The 15,708-nt window shown below is 37.5% G+C and overlaps 2 protein-coding genes across 16 annotated transcripts in view; one reads left to right on the top strand and one right to left on the bottom strand.

Moving 5' to 3' along the window:
* LOC139946605 (oxysterol-binding protein-related protein 9-like) overlaps positions 1-6,994 on the top strand; it is a 45,582-nt gene extending 38,588 nt beyond the window's left edge. For all 5 annotated transcript variants that reach the window (XM_071944316.1, XM_071944317.1, XM_071944318.1 and 2 more), the window contains one exon: positions 469-6,994. In XM_071944316.1, coding sequence (XP_071800417.1) covers positions 469-768 — 300 coding nt within the window. In that variant the 3' untranslated portion in view covers positions 769-6,994. The remainder of the gene's footprint in view (positions 1-468) is intronic.
* The window catches only part of LOC139946604 (uncharacterized), a 53,556-nt gene continuing 42,401 nt past the window's right edge, over positions 4,554-15,708 (bottom strand). For 5 of the 11 annotated variants that reach the window (XM_071944309.1, XM_071944304.1, XM_071944305.1 and 2 more), the window contains exons 21-23: positions 13,726-13,770; positions 11,778-11,822; positions 4,554-7,789 (exon numbers count right to left, since the gene is read on the bottom strand). In XM_071944309.1, coding sequence (XP_071800410.1) covers positions 7,697-7,789; positions 11,778-11,822; positions 13,726-13,770 — 183 coding nt within the window. In that variant the 3' untranslated portion in view covers positions 4,554-7,696. The remainder of the gene's footprint in view (positions 7,790-11,777; positions 11,823-13,725; positions 13,771-15,708) is intronic. The other 6 variants (XM_071944311.1, XM_071944313.1, XM_071944310.1 and 3 more) reach the window with 3 other exon arrangements.

Raw genomic sequence — 15,708 nt, forward strand, 5'->3', positions numbered from 1 at the left:
AAAATAAAAAAATTAAAAAGTACGTTACTCAGTGATGCTCATTTATTTTTTTCCTGCAAGGTTTGTGTGTGAGACTGCGTTTTGAAGTATGAGACCTACTCCTTTTAAATAGCATCATCATGTAATGGTTTAACCATCAATGAAGACGATCAGAGCATACTGATCGAAGTGTCGAGTTGAAATCAGCGATCTTTTCAGAATCACCCCAACTCATTTAGAGATCACAGTGTTACCAAAAACCTTTCCATATCATATTTCCACCATGCAAAGTTTCAAATCCTACTCATCAATGAATGAGAAAAAGAATGTTGAATTGTAAAAAAAAAAAAGGTTAAATCCTTAATCTCCTTTTACAAACTAAAAGACTTTCCTGAGAGCAAGAATTCTCCTCAAACTAGTCTTTCCAAATTATCAGTGGATTTATAAAGTGATTGCAAATCCAATCATCTCTTTTTTTCACTCTTGCAGCATTTTCATGAAGATGGCGAGTGCTGGATATTTGACAACCCTCTTCAGCAACGGATCAAAGCTGCACAGGAAGAAGCTGCCCGTAAACAACAACAACAACAACAGCAACAGCAACAACAAAATCCACCACCACCACCACAACAAACAACACCACCACCAACAGCTGAACAGCAGGCTGCACCAGTAGACAGCCAATCTATAAATAACTCACATATACCAGGGCACCAGGGAGACGGGCTCTCTGGTAACCCAACACTGCCTAGGTCAGCCAGCCAGGAGCTTGTTGATTTATTAAGCTGAGAGCAACCCCCCCCCCCCCCCTCACTTCCTCTATGCATATCCTGTTAATTTTGTTTTATGAGTTTACTCGCTCTGTCCACGTCAAACATTTCCAGGCAGTAGTTGAAAGTTATTCAAGATGGGAAAGTCGCTATTCAGGTTCGTTGGTAACCAAATGAGAATAAAGCGTATTATCATTTTATAACCCATGTAGATGTGTTCCATGAAATGCCTTTACACATGTATCTGTGCCATTTTGGTTAACTGATTTTTATATTGTAGCTTAAAAACATTTTTCAATGAGGCTCAAACTACTGGTGATTCATGACGCTAAACTTGACCCATGGGAGACCAATCATGTCACAGGCCCAGGGCACATGGCAAATACATGTGGTGTAGATTTTGTAACTAAAGGTTCGAAGTAAAAAGATATTTTGCTTTGTTTCTGAGATAGCAATTTTATGTTAACATGGGTAAAATCGGACAAGTGTTGCATCTTGTGGCCGTGAGCGACCGCCAGGAGCATTGTGGTACAAGTGGCTTGCAGCCACTACTGTCCAGTCTAAATGGTTAAGCACATCATCTCTGCAATCCTCGAGTTCCCTGCTGCATTGTATTGTTAAAGAATCCCTTATTTATGTGATATAGAAGGGACCCCGTTCTAAACCTGTTACCCCCCCCCCCCCCCAACAAATACAATATGTGTAAAGCAGCAGCTGCAGAGATCTCTGAAAACGCTTAGTAATGTTCGAGTATTAATGTTATAACCTATTGAGAATATCAGGTAATAAACCACAAACTCAACCATAAACTACTTAAAGCCCCATCACACTGTAATCTTTCTCACTACGTTCTAAAAAAAAAATGTAGCCTAGGGGGGCTGAAACTGTGTTTAAATGGAGTGGACGTAGTAGCAAATTTTTACAAACTGTTTACAAACTTCATGGACAGGCTCCAGAACTTTGAGCCTGCTCAAAATTTTAGGGTGGCCATCCTGCCCTGCAGTTAGTGTAGCAGGTTCATCATCCCATTCACAGACAGACACAACTCATTACCAGAATTTAAGTAACTAGGGTCACATTTGATAGACATTTCCAGCCAAATCAGTGCACCCTGACTGGTTTGCTTGAACGGGTTGCTAGTGAGACTAATGTATGTACAAGGTTTATAGACATTTGTAAGAGCTAACATTTTATGGGCAGTCCACATTTGACATGCATTAGGTTTGTAACGCCCCTTGATAGTATGTAAAATGTCTGTATCCTGCCTCCTCTTTTTCATTTGTTATGAAATAAATTAGTATTTAACAGTCTAATTAACTTTTTCAAATAAGATTTTTGTATTGGTAAAAATGAGTGGAAGCGGGTGGCAGGATACGGAAATCTTTCTGTAAAAAAAAACTAGGTATTCATATTTATCGTTGTGTCGGTGCTGAAACAGTGCGCAAGTTTTTAAGTTGTCAAAACATTGTATCCGACTTAAATTAGCCAAGATGTACAAAAAAAACGTACATGCCAAGATTTGAGTGGAGCACTTTCTTGCGAGATATGTTTTGGTAAATCAAGATACTCCTTGCACTAATGTGACAGGTTATTAATGTATAACGGTATAAGTATAACGCAATAGTTTACCGATCTTCACAGAATAAAACAGCATTGTAGAAGCTGCATTTTTAAAGAGATTCATTAATAGCGACTTCAATTCATTAACTGGTAATCAGTTTAAGTATGTTAATTTTAAAAACCTGCTTAAATAAGCACAAAAAGTAGCCAAGCACAACACAAATATGTTTACCAAAATGAGGTTACCAGTTAAACTATCATGTCACAAGTACAATTTGTTAGTGGTATCCTGCTCATTTCTGCTTAGCAGACATTTAAAAATACATTATTTGCTGTTTATGCAGTTCTGTGAAATTGGGCCCTGATAGTTCCAACATTACAGAAGATTGTTTTGCTGTGGACAAAAAATAGCAAATTGGAAATGGCTAGAACAAATTGGAAATGGCTAGGACACTTTGGTTTGGATGCCGAGTTCGAAGTACTGTAGAAATCTTGTCTTGTCTTTACTGCACAAATGCAACTTTAATAAGGCAGGTTTGAAACTTGCAGTTTTTGTATTTATGTGCTCAAAATGGCTTTGCTGCTGAGTCCATACAAACAAAATGGCGCAGAATGACTTCATGTAAAAACTCACCCAAACAGTTGAAAGGACTACATATGTTCACATTGTTGGCCAATACCTCTCTCTAAGCAGTGAGTCCACACAAGAACTAAAATGCCACAAACTAACCATGAAAGATTTTATCACCATAGAAGAAATTCTAAGTTTGGCTGTGCAGAATTTGGACCATGAAACTGATAATATTTTAAAATAACTCCAATGACATGCACCAGAATGGCTCATTTCAAAAGGTTACCAGCCAAAATACCATGACCCTTGTATATGACTGGTATCCTGCTTATTTTTCTTCAAGAAAATTTGTATTTTTCCAGCATTGCTTCTGCAAAATTCCCCCAAAATGAAAATCTGGATGTTGGTTTTCATGGATTATATTAGAAGTAGTATTTATTATTATTGTTATTTGTTTTTGGCGGGAGGATTTGGGGTTAAGGTAAACAACTCAACTGTACAGGCAAAAAGGAAGTAAAATATTTCTTAAGTTTAATTAAGTCCAGAAATAAATATGACTATAAGAGACATATTGAAGTATGAGTATGTGTAGCTGCAGAAATTAATATGAAATGATTAAAGCCTACTCAAAAATGTGAACATTAGCCCCGCCCTCCTATTGTGTGATGTCTGGGAGAAGACAATGGTGGTATTGTCTGCCCCTTATTCACCTCCCCTACACTTCAAGAGGAACAAAGTGTGATTCCTATAAAGTTATCTAACAAATAAAGTTATTGAATTGTGTATGTAAGAAATTCATGGAAAATTAAAATTATTGATTTATAGGAGAACGTTGTGTGTGTTTTTACTTTGAATCTGGGTTCAAGGAATGGGTTGCATGTAAATTAGTTATTGAAAATACATAATAGTAATTAACCAATCAATTTATATTAACAACTAAGAGGTCACACTCGGGTGTATTGTGCGCTATGGTTAACAGCGCCAGCCACCAACTGGTCATTACCACACAGTGAAGACCAGGTCCTCGCACTGTTATTCCCATTACTAAATACCTTTCTAACTCATTAAGCGGCTAAAATTGTGTGACTTTTCTCTCGGCGATACTTCCAGACATGTTCAGGGGACATATTTGAGCTTCAGATGGTTCCCATCTCTTTCGTGCATTAATCACATTTCTGATCTTTGAGACCTGTGACTCTTTTAAATAATGGTCTGTTTATAGCGCCTTCACTGGGTTCAAAGGAGGCAAATGATTGGACGATAGCTATCCTTTGTGCGTTAAAACGAACGCATGAGCTCAGGGTCCATGCAGCATGTCGCTGTAAACAAGACCATATTATGGACAAATGAGTTTATACGCGAACACCTGATATCTCAAAATTGATACATTGTCAACGCATACGCGCAAGTGCGCGAAGTTGCAATGAAACTAACATGAATATAAATAAGCATGCGATACTATACAGTGCATGCAGCGCACAAACTAGTTTTACAAAATGTATGCTGATTTAGGGGCCACTTAATTCTATTTTCCAAAGCCGGTCTTTATACCGCTGGTTAATACACCCCCCTGTGACTGGGTTTTGACCAATCAGAGACTTGAAACCGTCCAAGGTATTTATTAATCATACATAATGCAAATTAGAATAGAAACCACAACCAATACAAAGAAATTTATACATGTATGTAGCCTTGCTCAAGGCAGTCGAATTATTCACTCCGAAAAAACACCGCCGCTGTATACATTGTAAAAACCCAATCGTATTCACTGTGCGTAACATTGCACGACACGAAGCCCCCGTACACTATCCCAATGCGTCGGCCGTCAGGCCGACAGCCTTGTACATGTAGGGTCTGTGTTGAAGCCACTGACCTCATTACTATAATATGCGAAGAGTTCCCACGGTCAGCTCATTACCATAATGCCCGCGAAAGACGAGACATGTTTACATCACACACCACCAGCATGGACGCTCAGCGAGCATGATAGGGTCCAAATAAAAGGTCATGATATATGAATAATTCATTTGCCTCACATCCTGTGTTGTCTGATAGGTCTGACGAAAGATATACATATTCATGAGCTGCATACTAGCATATCCGAGAGCCCCCCCATTTTTTTCCACTAGTGGACATTTTTTCATGAAACACATTAAACTCGGAAGTTACAGACCCGACATGCGGTTAGTGGTACGAGTGCGGATGACTTGTGTGCACAGTAGTCGTACGATGCGACAGTGTGTATACTGGTGGGTCATGCGGTGTGATCGCACGCACCACGCACAGGGTATACGGGTGGGTTTACAGCGGCGTCTTTTCAGAGCGAACAATGCGACTGCCTTGAGCAAGGCTAACATGTTTGATCATTATTTGTGCATGGTACATGTACAAAGCCACTTATAACTACACAATACAAAAGATTTCCAATACATTGTAACATTATTTAAAAGTGCAAATATTTTCCTATCACCAATTCCATTCTTCCTTTAAGAAAAATATGACCAGGAACTTTGGTAAATCTGAATGTTTTCTGTACCAAAAATAACTGGCTAAGACCAATTTGAAATTTACGAATTCAATCTTAGTACTGATGTTGTTGTTTAGAGATGAGCTTGTTAGAAATAGAACATTTACATCTATTTGGTTTGACCCTTTAATTTGGCCCAATTTCATGGCTCTGCTTACCGCTGAATTCTGCGCTTACGATCGCGATTCCCTGCTTATGTGCAAGCGCCGAATTTCTGCGCTAGCCTTGTAAGCGTAGAATGCCTAGTAACGTGGAGTACGCACGCGCAGAAGCCAAAATTCGCCGTTTACCCGTGAAATACGCTTGCCGTAAGCACAGAATTCCCTGCTTCCGTAAGCGCCGATAGTGTGCTTACGGTAAGCAGAGCCATGAAATTGGGCCCTGCTCTAAATTAGCAAAGGCCGAGGGTGCGAATCCCATTCTAGTAATATGCCTGTGATCACAGAACTTGATAAGAACTGAGTATACGGTGCTAACACACATCAGTGTAATGGTAAATATTCTTAGTTAGAACTTCATAGTTCGGCTCGCGCCTTTATCCCACGGCCACCATCCTGCCGGTTTTAAACCGCAGTTTAAGAACTCGTCGCTACCCTTTAATTCCCTTATTTTAAAAACTCTTGTTTTGTGCCCTGAAAATCAAAGCCAGGTTTTGCAAGCCGGAATAGCACTGAACCTTTTGATCAAAGTAGAAAGAAAAACAGTAGTTACACATTATCTTGATTAGCAGTTTTGCCAACACTAGCAATGTTGTACCTAATCTTCAGTCAGCGATGGTACAAGTAGCAGTTTTATCATTAAAAATATATACACTATATTGACTCACAGAGAAGTAATAGAAGTAGAAAGCAAGGCATTAATGCTGTACCATATCTTGATTCAAAAACAGTAAGCCCTTTTAATTTTAGAAGAAACTTTTTTATGTGCAAAATACTAGCGCAAATTATGTATTCATACTAAATGAGAGCAAAAGATAAAAACATGTTGATAAATCAGGCACTTATTCAGCAATTTCTTTTATAATGCACTTAAAATTTCAACATGCACTACCCATCAAAATATACAGAGATAAAGAAAAATCTTGACCTGGACCAAATTTGAAAAAGCCTAGCTTAGGCAAACAAAAAGTAGCTAAGCACAACAAAATTATGCTTACCAGAATAAGGTTACAAATGGTACATTATCTAAACACAAAGTAAATCAAACTCAGCAGAAATATAGACACCCCACTACACGACCAACAAAGTGTACTAATATTTTCAATAAATTTCTAACAAATTTAAAGGTATATTTTCTAAAATTTGATGTCCTTAAAACAGAAAAAAAATGTGAGCGTTCAAGCACTGTTTTTCTGCATTTCCACAGCATTATATTTTGTAGACCTCGGCTGAAAAAGTGCTCTAATTGTGATTTAACAACCAACTGTATCACAAGATTTTAAACGGTTCATTTTGGTGTGACATCCAAACATTTCATAAAGTGGAATGGGGCCTAACAAACTTCATTTAGAAAGTGCACTACCAACTGAGCTATGTTGGCAGTCTCCCTGTTTTGTCTATATCTTTGTTCGTGGGACACCTGTCAAAAGTTACATAGCTATGCAATTGCAGAATTTGTAGAAAAGTTATTTAAATTTGTGTTTTATGTACAACTTCATACATGTCATATGCCACACTTCAACAGAGTCCTTATTTTCCTTAAGACTTTATAGTTGCATATCAGAAAACTCTAGGCATATTGGTGCAGCAAAAAAAACATTGAAAGGCTGTTATACTGTAAAAAACACCAACACGGAAATAGTGTTAGCTTGCTATCTATATCACGCGTGTGTGGTCTGTGTTTCACTGTTATTCAAAAGCATATATTACAAGTACCTAAAAGCAAATCTCAATATATATTCAGATATTTCAAACCAAAAGAACCAAGGTTCTAAAGAGCTGCTGAAAAAACTGTGGAGAAAGAAGACAATTCTTTTGTTAAAAAAATAATACAATATCTTCTCTAAAATGTTAATCAACTATTTTTGAAAAAAAAAAAAAATATTTGTTACTATAACTCATCACCCATTTGAAATTTGAGTTGTTGAATTGTAGCAAATCCTAATGTTTTTGAAAGGTTGACTATGTGAGACACATCATGTTGCAGGCATGAAACTTATGGAAAATCTTCTTATAAAAAACTTCTAATCTGATGGCTCTATATCTGCTTCAGTGGACTAGTCTCTCTTGCAGCCGCTACTACCGCTTGAAGAAACCTAAGGCTAGTACACCCATCCATCGGTCTGGTTCCCTATGCAATAATAAAGTTGACAAGGAGGAAGAACACCATAGTGACCACGCCCAAGATGTAGATCACAAGGAGGATAGTCTTGGCAGTCGAACCCTGTCAACAAAAACAACAACAAATATGAAGAATAAGGGTTGAGAAAAATGGTCAGGAAGTCCGGGTACCAAACAGGGATTTCTATGATAGAAGTATGGCTATCAATTAGATAAGTCACCTAGATGTGAGGTGAATGAAGCCTGAAGGTTGGTTGTACATGTATGTGACTTGGATCAATGGTGTTGAAAAGCATGGACAGGTTACTTTAAAGCCATTATACACTTTCAGAACAGGGAAAAAAAAATTAAAAAGTGCACAGATTTACAAATAACTTACAGGGTTTACAGAAGGTAATGGTGGAAGACTTCTCTTGAAATATTATTCCATGAAATACTTTACTTTTTGAGAAAACATTAAAACAATTATCAATTCTCAATAGCGAGAATTACGGATTTGTTTTAAACACATGTCATGACATGGCGAAACGTGCGGAAACAAGGGTGGGTTTTCCCGTTATTTTCTCCCGACTCTGATGACCGATTGAGCCTAAATTTTCACAGGTTTGTTATTTTATATATAAGTTGTGATACACGAAGTGTGGGCCTTTGGACAATTCTGTTTACCGAAAGTGTCCAATGGCTTTAACATAAGCCTTAACTCAAAGTAGCCGCGTAGATGTTTAGATTGGGCTCATAGGTGTCCATTGGGATATTGTCTTAGTACAAGGTGTTATTTAATGCACAAGTAGATTCTTGTCATTAATTGATTGAAGGGTTGGAGCATGGAGGTAGAATTTCTACCTCCATGGTTGGAGGTCATGTGGCATTCATAAGTCACATCGTGTCATGGCCTACGTCGTTAAAGGAACACGTTGCCTTGGATCGGACGAGTTGGTCTATAAAAAAACCGTTTGTAACCGTTTGTTATAAAATGCATATGGTTGGAAAGATAATTTAAAAGTAGAGTACAATGATCCACACAAGTTTGCCTCGAAATAGCTTGGTTTTCCTTTTACTGTGCGAACTAACACGGTCGGCCATTTATGGGAGTCAAAAATTTGACTCCCATAAATGGCCGACCGTGTTAGTCGACGAGGTAAAAGGAAAACCATGCAATTTCGAGGCATGTTTGTGTGGATCATTGTATTCTACTTTTACAGCATCTTTCTACCCATATGCATATTATAACAAACGCTTTTCAAAAACCAACTCGACCGATCCAAGGCAACGTGTTCCTCTAAGTGTGCATTTTGGTACATATTCAGCATGCATAGTTTCGTTAAATCCTTTTTGCACTATTCAAGTATGATATTGGGTCCTTGATCAAAAGTAGGAAAATGTTATCGTGTACAAGGGCTGACCAGTACATGTATGAACATAAGGTGTAGGCTCTATCAGACTTTTCAGGCCTTATTAAATAAGGGAATCAATGTGTGGTGAAGAGGTTTTTAACTAGTGCTTTAATCCCAACAAGGCCTCTGGTTCTTGATAATTTTATCGGGACGAAGTGGAGGTAAATTATCGAAGAACCAGGCCTCGGCGGGTTTAAACCACTACTCGAAAACCGATTAGACACTTTGATTCCCATTCATAAACACCTTTTTGGTAAAAAAAAACATCAACACTTTTGGGTCAAAAAGTAAAATAAATGCAAGATTTATAATTGTTCAATGATTTCTTTCAACGAAACACCCCTCCAGCTATGAAATGGTAAAGCCCTCCGCTGCCCTCAGGTAAACAACTCCTTAAAAAGGGAATGCTGTGCGCGTCGCCCGTATCGCGCCATGTGGCACAACTGTTTCAGCCGTTGCTCTCGACCAATAGGAATGAAGAAACTGTCTTATAAGAACAGGTGCAGGGTCGCGTGTCACGCCCATGAATTAACACTTTTTACCAGTCATAAAGAAAGGTTTATACACACCCATGTGACGCGCTCTACACCAATAGGAATAGCGAAACTGTCTGAGGTATTTATGAATAATAGTTTAACTGATCTTTTCGAGGGTAAAAAAAGCAAAACGGACCAAAGTTGGAAGAGTATCATGCCTGACTATTGCACGAGGCATCAGTGCTTTCTACGAGGCATCAGTGTCTACTTGCTGAAGACGCTGGCCGATCAGCGATCGACGCACCGCACGAATCACTTCAAACGGGCCTTTCACAGCTACTGTATGCAAAAATGGTCTCTTAGTGAATGCCAGAATACAATCATTTTGTGGATAGTTTTCCCTCTAAATGACAAAGATCTACTTGGGATATAAAATAAATCATGAATGTTTTGAATTCGTGCAATGGTGAGAATATTTCTATTTTTTTGACATAATTTTACAATCAATCAGGTGAACAGTCATAAATGGTAATTATTTTGTCTACTATGCCACACCATGCAATCAGTCTTTCCACTAGAATTTGAAGGGGGTTGGTGAGGAGGGGGATGGGAGTTTAAAGGGGTGCATTAATGGGCGGTTAAGGGGAACAACCAACAAAAAGCCTAGTCAAACATTCCTACAACATGCAAGTTATTTTCTCCAAGAAAATAATTCCCAGTATGTCAAAGCTCATCAAACTGTGTTAGTACAATAAGACATATTAGGCAAATGCGTTGTTTGGTGCAAAGTCTTGATGCCGATGGTCGACTTTGAGGGAAAAAAGAATGGCAGCAGATACCACCTAATGGTTCATGGAAGGGTATCATGGGTGTGGGTTCGAATCCCGGTCGTGACACTTGTGTCCTTGAGCAAGATGCCCTTCTATAATTGCTTCTCTTCACCCTGGGGTGTAAATGGATACCTACGAGGGTAGAGGTTGATATAAAAGCCTTTGGAGCGCCTAGGCAGACCAGTGCTGTATACTCCTCAGGGAGCTGAGAAAGATTACAGAAATATTATAGGCCCAATGAACAGGGCACTAGTGGAAAGCGCATAGATGCGCACATTTCTGAAAACAACCTGGTAAGTCTGCTGCCACCTAGTGTCCCAAAAAGTCTCCATGGAAAACAACCAGATTAGGTGCAAACATTTCTGGAGCATTTCAAGAACTCAACTTTTTTATTGTTAAAGGATTTGGGTACTTTTTCAAAATGTCCATAGATTTACATTAAACTTACAGGGTTTGAAGATAACGATAGTGGAAAGCTTCCCTTCAAATATTACTTACTGAGGTGCTGTAGTTTTTGAGAAATGAGTATGACAATGTCATGAAAATATGTTTGTAAATGATTAAAATAATTTTCATGACATTGTTTTACTCATTTCCCAAAAACTACAGCACCTCAGCACGTAGTTGTTTCAGGGAAGCTTCTACTATCATTATCTTCAAACCGTGTAAGTTTAGTGTAAATCTGTGGACATTGTGTATTTTGTCCTACAAAAGTTACATAGAACCTTTAAGTCACAAGGTATTATATCATGTTAGACACTATTTTTAATTTTAGGCCATAGTTACAACCCAAACTTGTTATGAAAGAGCCATATATTAAGGAAATGGGGTTGACAGTGTAGGTGGCATACATGTAGGAAGTCAGCATATGGGGGTGTTGCAAGGGGTGGAGGGGGGGGGGGCAACAGAGGGAGTTACTTAACTATTCCCATGCAGTTATTTTCCTAAATTAAGAAAATTGTTTTCTTTAAAATCCGGATTCGAAAACGAGTTTCGAAATGAAATACATTGCACAAAAAAAGAAGGCACAGTCAACTATTAGGCTAAACAAAAAATTATAAACAAATTAACTTTTTTAAACAAAATACTATCGAGTTCTCATGCTTTTAAAATACATTTTCAGCACTTTTAGCAAATAAAAAACCATTAATTTGGAGCAAAGACAAAAGTGTCAACGGCAAACAGGAATTAATTGAAGACAGGAAGCCATACGAAACCCCAATAGAACAGATTTGGACTTTCAAATCACAATGTATAGGTTGTTATAATGAGATGCAATGCAAATAATAAGAACTGAATATTCATGTGCCAGGTATGGATTAGCCAACCACTGCAGTGTTCAGGGATTCAATCAATTATTCAATTATTCAATTATTCAAACAGTGTCAGACCTCTTTAGTAACTTGTGAGCTGGCACCATCTTGAAACTCTCTTTCCTGTAAACAGCACAAATTTGCATAAAATGATGTCATGACAACAAAGTTTAACTTCACCACTTGACCTCAAAGCAATTAAGAGAGAGAAATGATTATGTGTGCTGTTTCTTAGCAGATTTTCTGCACAGCAAAATTTACAAGTTCACAATTAATGTAGAATAGATGTACTTTGGCAGGTAACACTTTCCTGCTGAGCAAGATTTTGCTGTGCTTTAAAGTTTTTTTATGAAAATTAGCCTCAAGCACTTTTTAAAGACTGCTCTCATGTGGATCATGACGTCATGGGTTTTAAACTTTAAGCAATGATTTTGTCGCTGATTTAAGAAAATGCAATGCTTTGGCAATGATGATGTCGGAAAAAGCACAGAATCAGGAATGATCTCAAAAGTTGCTGAACGCTAAAAAAAACAAAATGCCCAAACTGTTCAGTTGCAAAATTTTTACAGGTGTAAAAAAACCCAGATTAAGCCGAGTCTGAATTGATTACCACAGGGTTCAAAAATATAGACACATTTGTTAGTCCTGATTTGTTATTATTATACTTTAATTATGCTCTTTGGGTCAGGGAACCAACGATGCCTCATAAGTGAACCTTATCACTTTAGTTAGTAAGCCTGAGGAAACCTGTAAACGAGTGCAGGGTTATCCCCTACTCTTTCACTGTAGCTCTTAAGCCCGAGGAAACCTGCAATAAATTTCACCAAACTCTTCCTAACTTAGGATTAATCTTAATGACTTAGGACAAGTTCAGTTCTCAAAGTTCTTTCACAAAAATGTTGTACAATCAATGGCAGGGGCCAGATGGGAATTTGAACCTAGGGACCACAGGGATATCAAAGCTGAGAATATAACTACCATGTACACCAGCTTTAGACAACCAAAACACCAACTTCGGACAGTTAATTTTTTTTGGAGGAAAACAGCATGAACAAATGTTTGCACTAAGCAAAAATGGATGCTGAGAAAAAGAGTTGAAAACAGTTCTATTATTGACACAATTCATCTGACCTCACCCCCCCCCCCATGACAAATATTTATTGCCCCATTTTGGTCTCTGATTCCCAGATGTTACCATTTAATTCTCACTTTCCTGCGATATGAAATCGTGGTGAGTGGTGACATAGTACAAAAAAAATACTTTTGCACACATATTTGTTGGGAATTTGTTTTTCAGTTAAGAGTTGTGGGGACTTCTTTAAAGAAGCCCTTTGTGGAGACTTAGTTTAACTAAGCACAATGTTGTAAGGACCTTTGTTATATTTGTGTGTAAAAAAAAACGGCTGTGAGTATGCCTATACCTACACATGCACACAATTGTGGGTTCGAATCCCCAGCCGTGACACTTGTGTCCTTAAGCAAGACACATAACACTTGCTTCGTCCTTCGGATGGGACGTAAAGCCGTTGGTCCCATGTGTTGTATAAATGCATGTAAAAGAACCCAGTGCACTTATCGAAAAGAGACGGGTTCCAACCGGTGTTCCTGGCTGGATTGGCAGCATATTGCGTTACAGCACCTTGTAAATCATTACATGGTACTTATAAGGATTAGGTCTTATATCTCAAAATTCGCCCCACTCCTTGCAGTACTAATACCTGGCGCTTTGTATCCTTAGGCAAAAGGCACGTTATAAATACGGTTATTATTATTATTAATGTTATTATTGTGCCACCATATAAAACCCTTACAGTTGAAGGTTTTTTATGGTTTAGCATGTTGCTAAAAAGAGTTTAACAGGATTTTAAAAAACTTGTCCCAACATTTGGTGTAAGTTTCAATGAGAAGCAAAGCAGTTGACACAAAATGAATATTCATGAGCCAGTGTGGATTAGCCAATCGGAGTTCATGGAATCATTCATTTATGCAAATACATGTAGTATGTAAAATATTGAAGGGCCCAGACCTCCTTATCTACTTGTGAGCTGGCAACTTCTTGAATCTGTCTTTCCTGTAAACAGGAAAAATTTACGCAACATGATTTCACGATTTTAAGCAAAGGTCATCACACATTTAACTTGTAGCAAAAGAGAAAACAATGCTATTGGCTGTTTTAAAGCTTGTAAGTAAATGAATGAAACACAAACAAATTTCATGTGAATTAATATGAGAATCAGACAAGGCTTTTAACACTGATTAATGAAAAGGTTATAAAAATTGACCCCCCCCCCACAATTATGGGGCGCCGTTTGTCCATTAATTACAAACCATAAAAATGTGCACTCAGAAATCATGGTTTAAACCATGATTTCTGAGTGCACATTTTTTATGGTTTGTAAACCATGATTTCTGAGTGCACGTTTTCATGGTTTATAAACCATGATTTCTGAGTGCACATTTTTTATGGTTTGTAAACCATGATTTGTGAGTGCACGTTTTTATGGTTTATAAACCATGATTTCTGACTGCACATTTTTTATGGTTTGTAAACCATGATTTCTGAGTGCACATTTTTATGGTTTGTAAACCATGATTTGTAAGTGCACTTTTTTTTATGGTTTACGAACAACGTTTTTGAGATGTGTAAATTTTCATGGTTTATAAACCATGTTTATTAAGAAGTCTCGATTTTCATGGTTTATAAACCATGTTTTTTAAGAAGTCTCGATTTTCATGGTTTATAAACCATTGTCACAAACCATGATTTTATGGTTCATTTGTTATGGTTTATAAACCATGATTTGTAAACCACGATTTTTATTCTTCAATTTTCATGGTTTATAAACCATGTTTTTTAGATGTCTCAATTTTCATGGTTTGTAAACCATGATTTGTAAACCATGAATTTGATGCTTCATTTTTTATGGTTTATAAACCATGTTTTTAAGATGCGTAAATTTTCTTGGTTTATGAACCATGATTTGTAAATGTTTTTTGTATGTTCATGGTTTGTAAACCATAAACTTATACACAACAAATACTTTACTGGTATGTAAACCATAACAGGATTTGGCAACAGTTTCTATGGTTTACATCTAATTGCTGTAAACCATGGTAAAAACATGCCTTAAAAGTGTCAAACAATTAATGGACAAACGGCGCCCCATACACAATAACCCTTTTTAAATAAGAATCTTCTTTAAAATGGAAAAAAAAAAGAAAAAAAATCTTGAAAGGGAGGGGGTGGGGGAAATTGTTCCAAGAGTACTTTTACAAAATATTGTAGAATCCATGAACGGGATTCAGGCGAGATTCAAACCCAGGGACCACAGAGATGAAAGCTGAGGCTGGTACTACTGGTAAATAACCCCCCCCCCCAAAAAAAAAAAAAAAAAGAGATCAAAGTTATCAAAACAAATTGCGTGAAATAAGCAAGAAAATATTCAGCACTAAGCAAAATAACAGATAATATTCAGATAGTGAAAGTTTGCAAGGCCAATAGTGGAATAAAAACAGTTGCAATGTTGACCTGATTCGTTTCACGTCATCACCTATGACAAATCTTTGTGGCACCGTTTTGGGAATCGGATACCGAGTTTGTAAAACATGCGTGGTTTGACACGCACCAGGGCCCAATTTTATAGCCCTGCTTAAAGACACTGTACACTATTGGTAATTGTCAAAGACCAGTCTTCTCACTTGGTGTATCTCAACATATGCATAAAAAAACAAACCTGTGAACAATTGAGCTCAACTGGTTGTCGAAGTTGCGAGATATAATGAAAGAAAAAAAGACTTGTTGACATGAAGTTGTGTGCTTTTAGATGCTTGATAAAGTTAAATTTGTGGAAAATTACTTCTTTCTCGAAAACTACTTTACTTCAGAGGGAGCCGTTTCTCACAGTATACTATACTATCAACCTCTCCCCATTACTTGTTACCAAGTAAGGTTTTATGCTAATAACTATTTTGAGTAATTACCAATAGTGTCCACTGCCTTTAATACAGA

This window comes from Asterias amurensis, chromosome 13 (assembly GCF_032118995.1).
Source record: "Asterias amurensis chromosome 13, ASM3211899v1".
Taxonomy (NCBI): domain Eukaryota; kingdom Metazoa; phylum Echinodermata; class Asteroidea; order Forcipulatida; family Asteriidae; genus Asterias; species Asterias amurensis.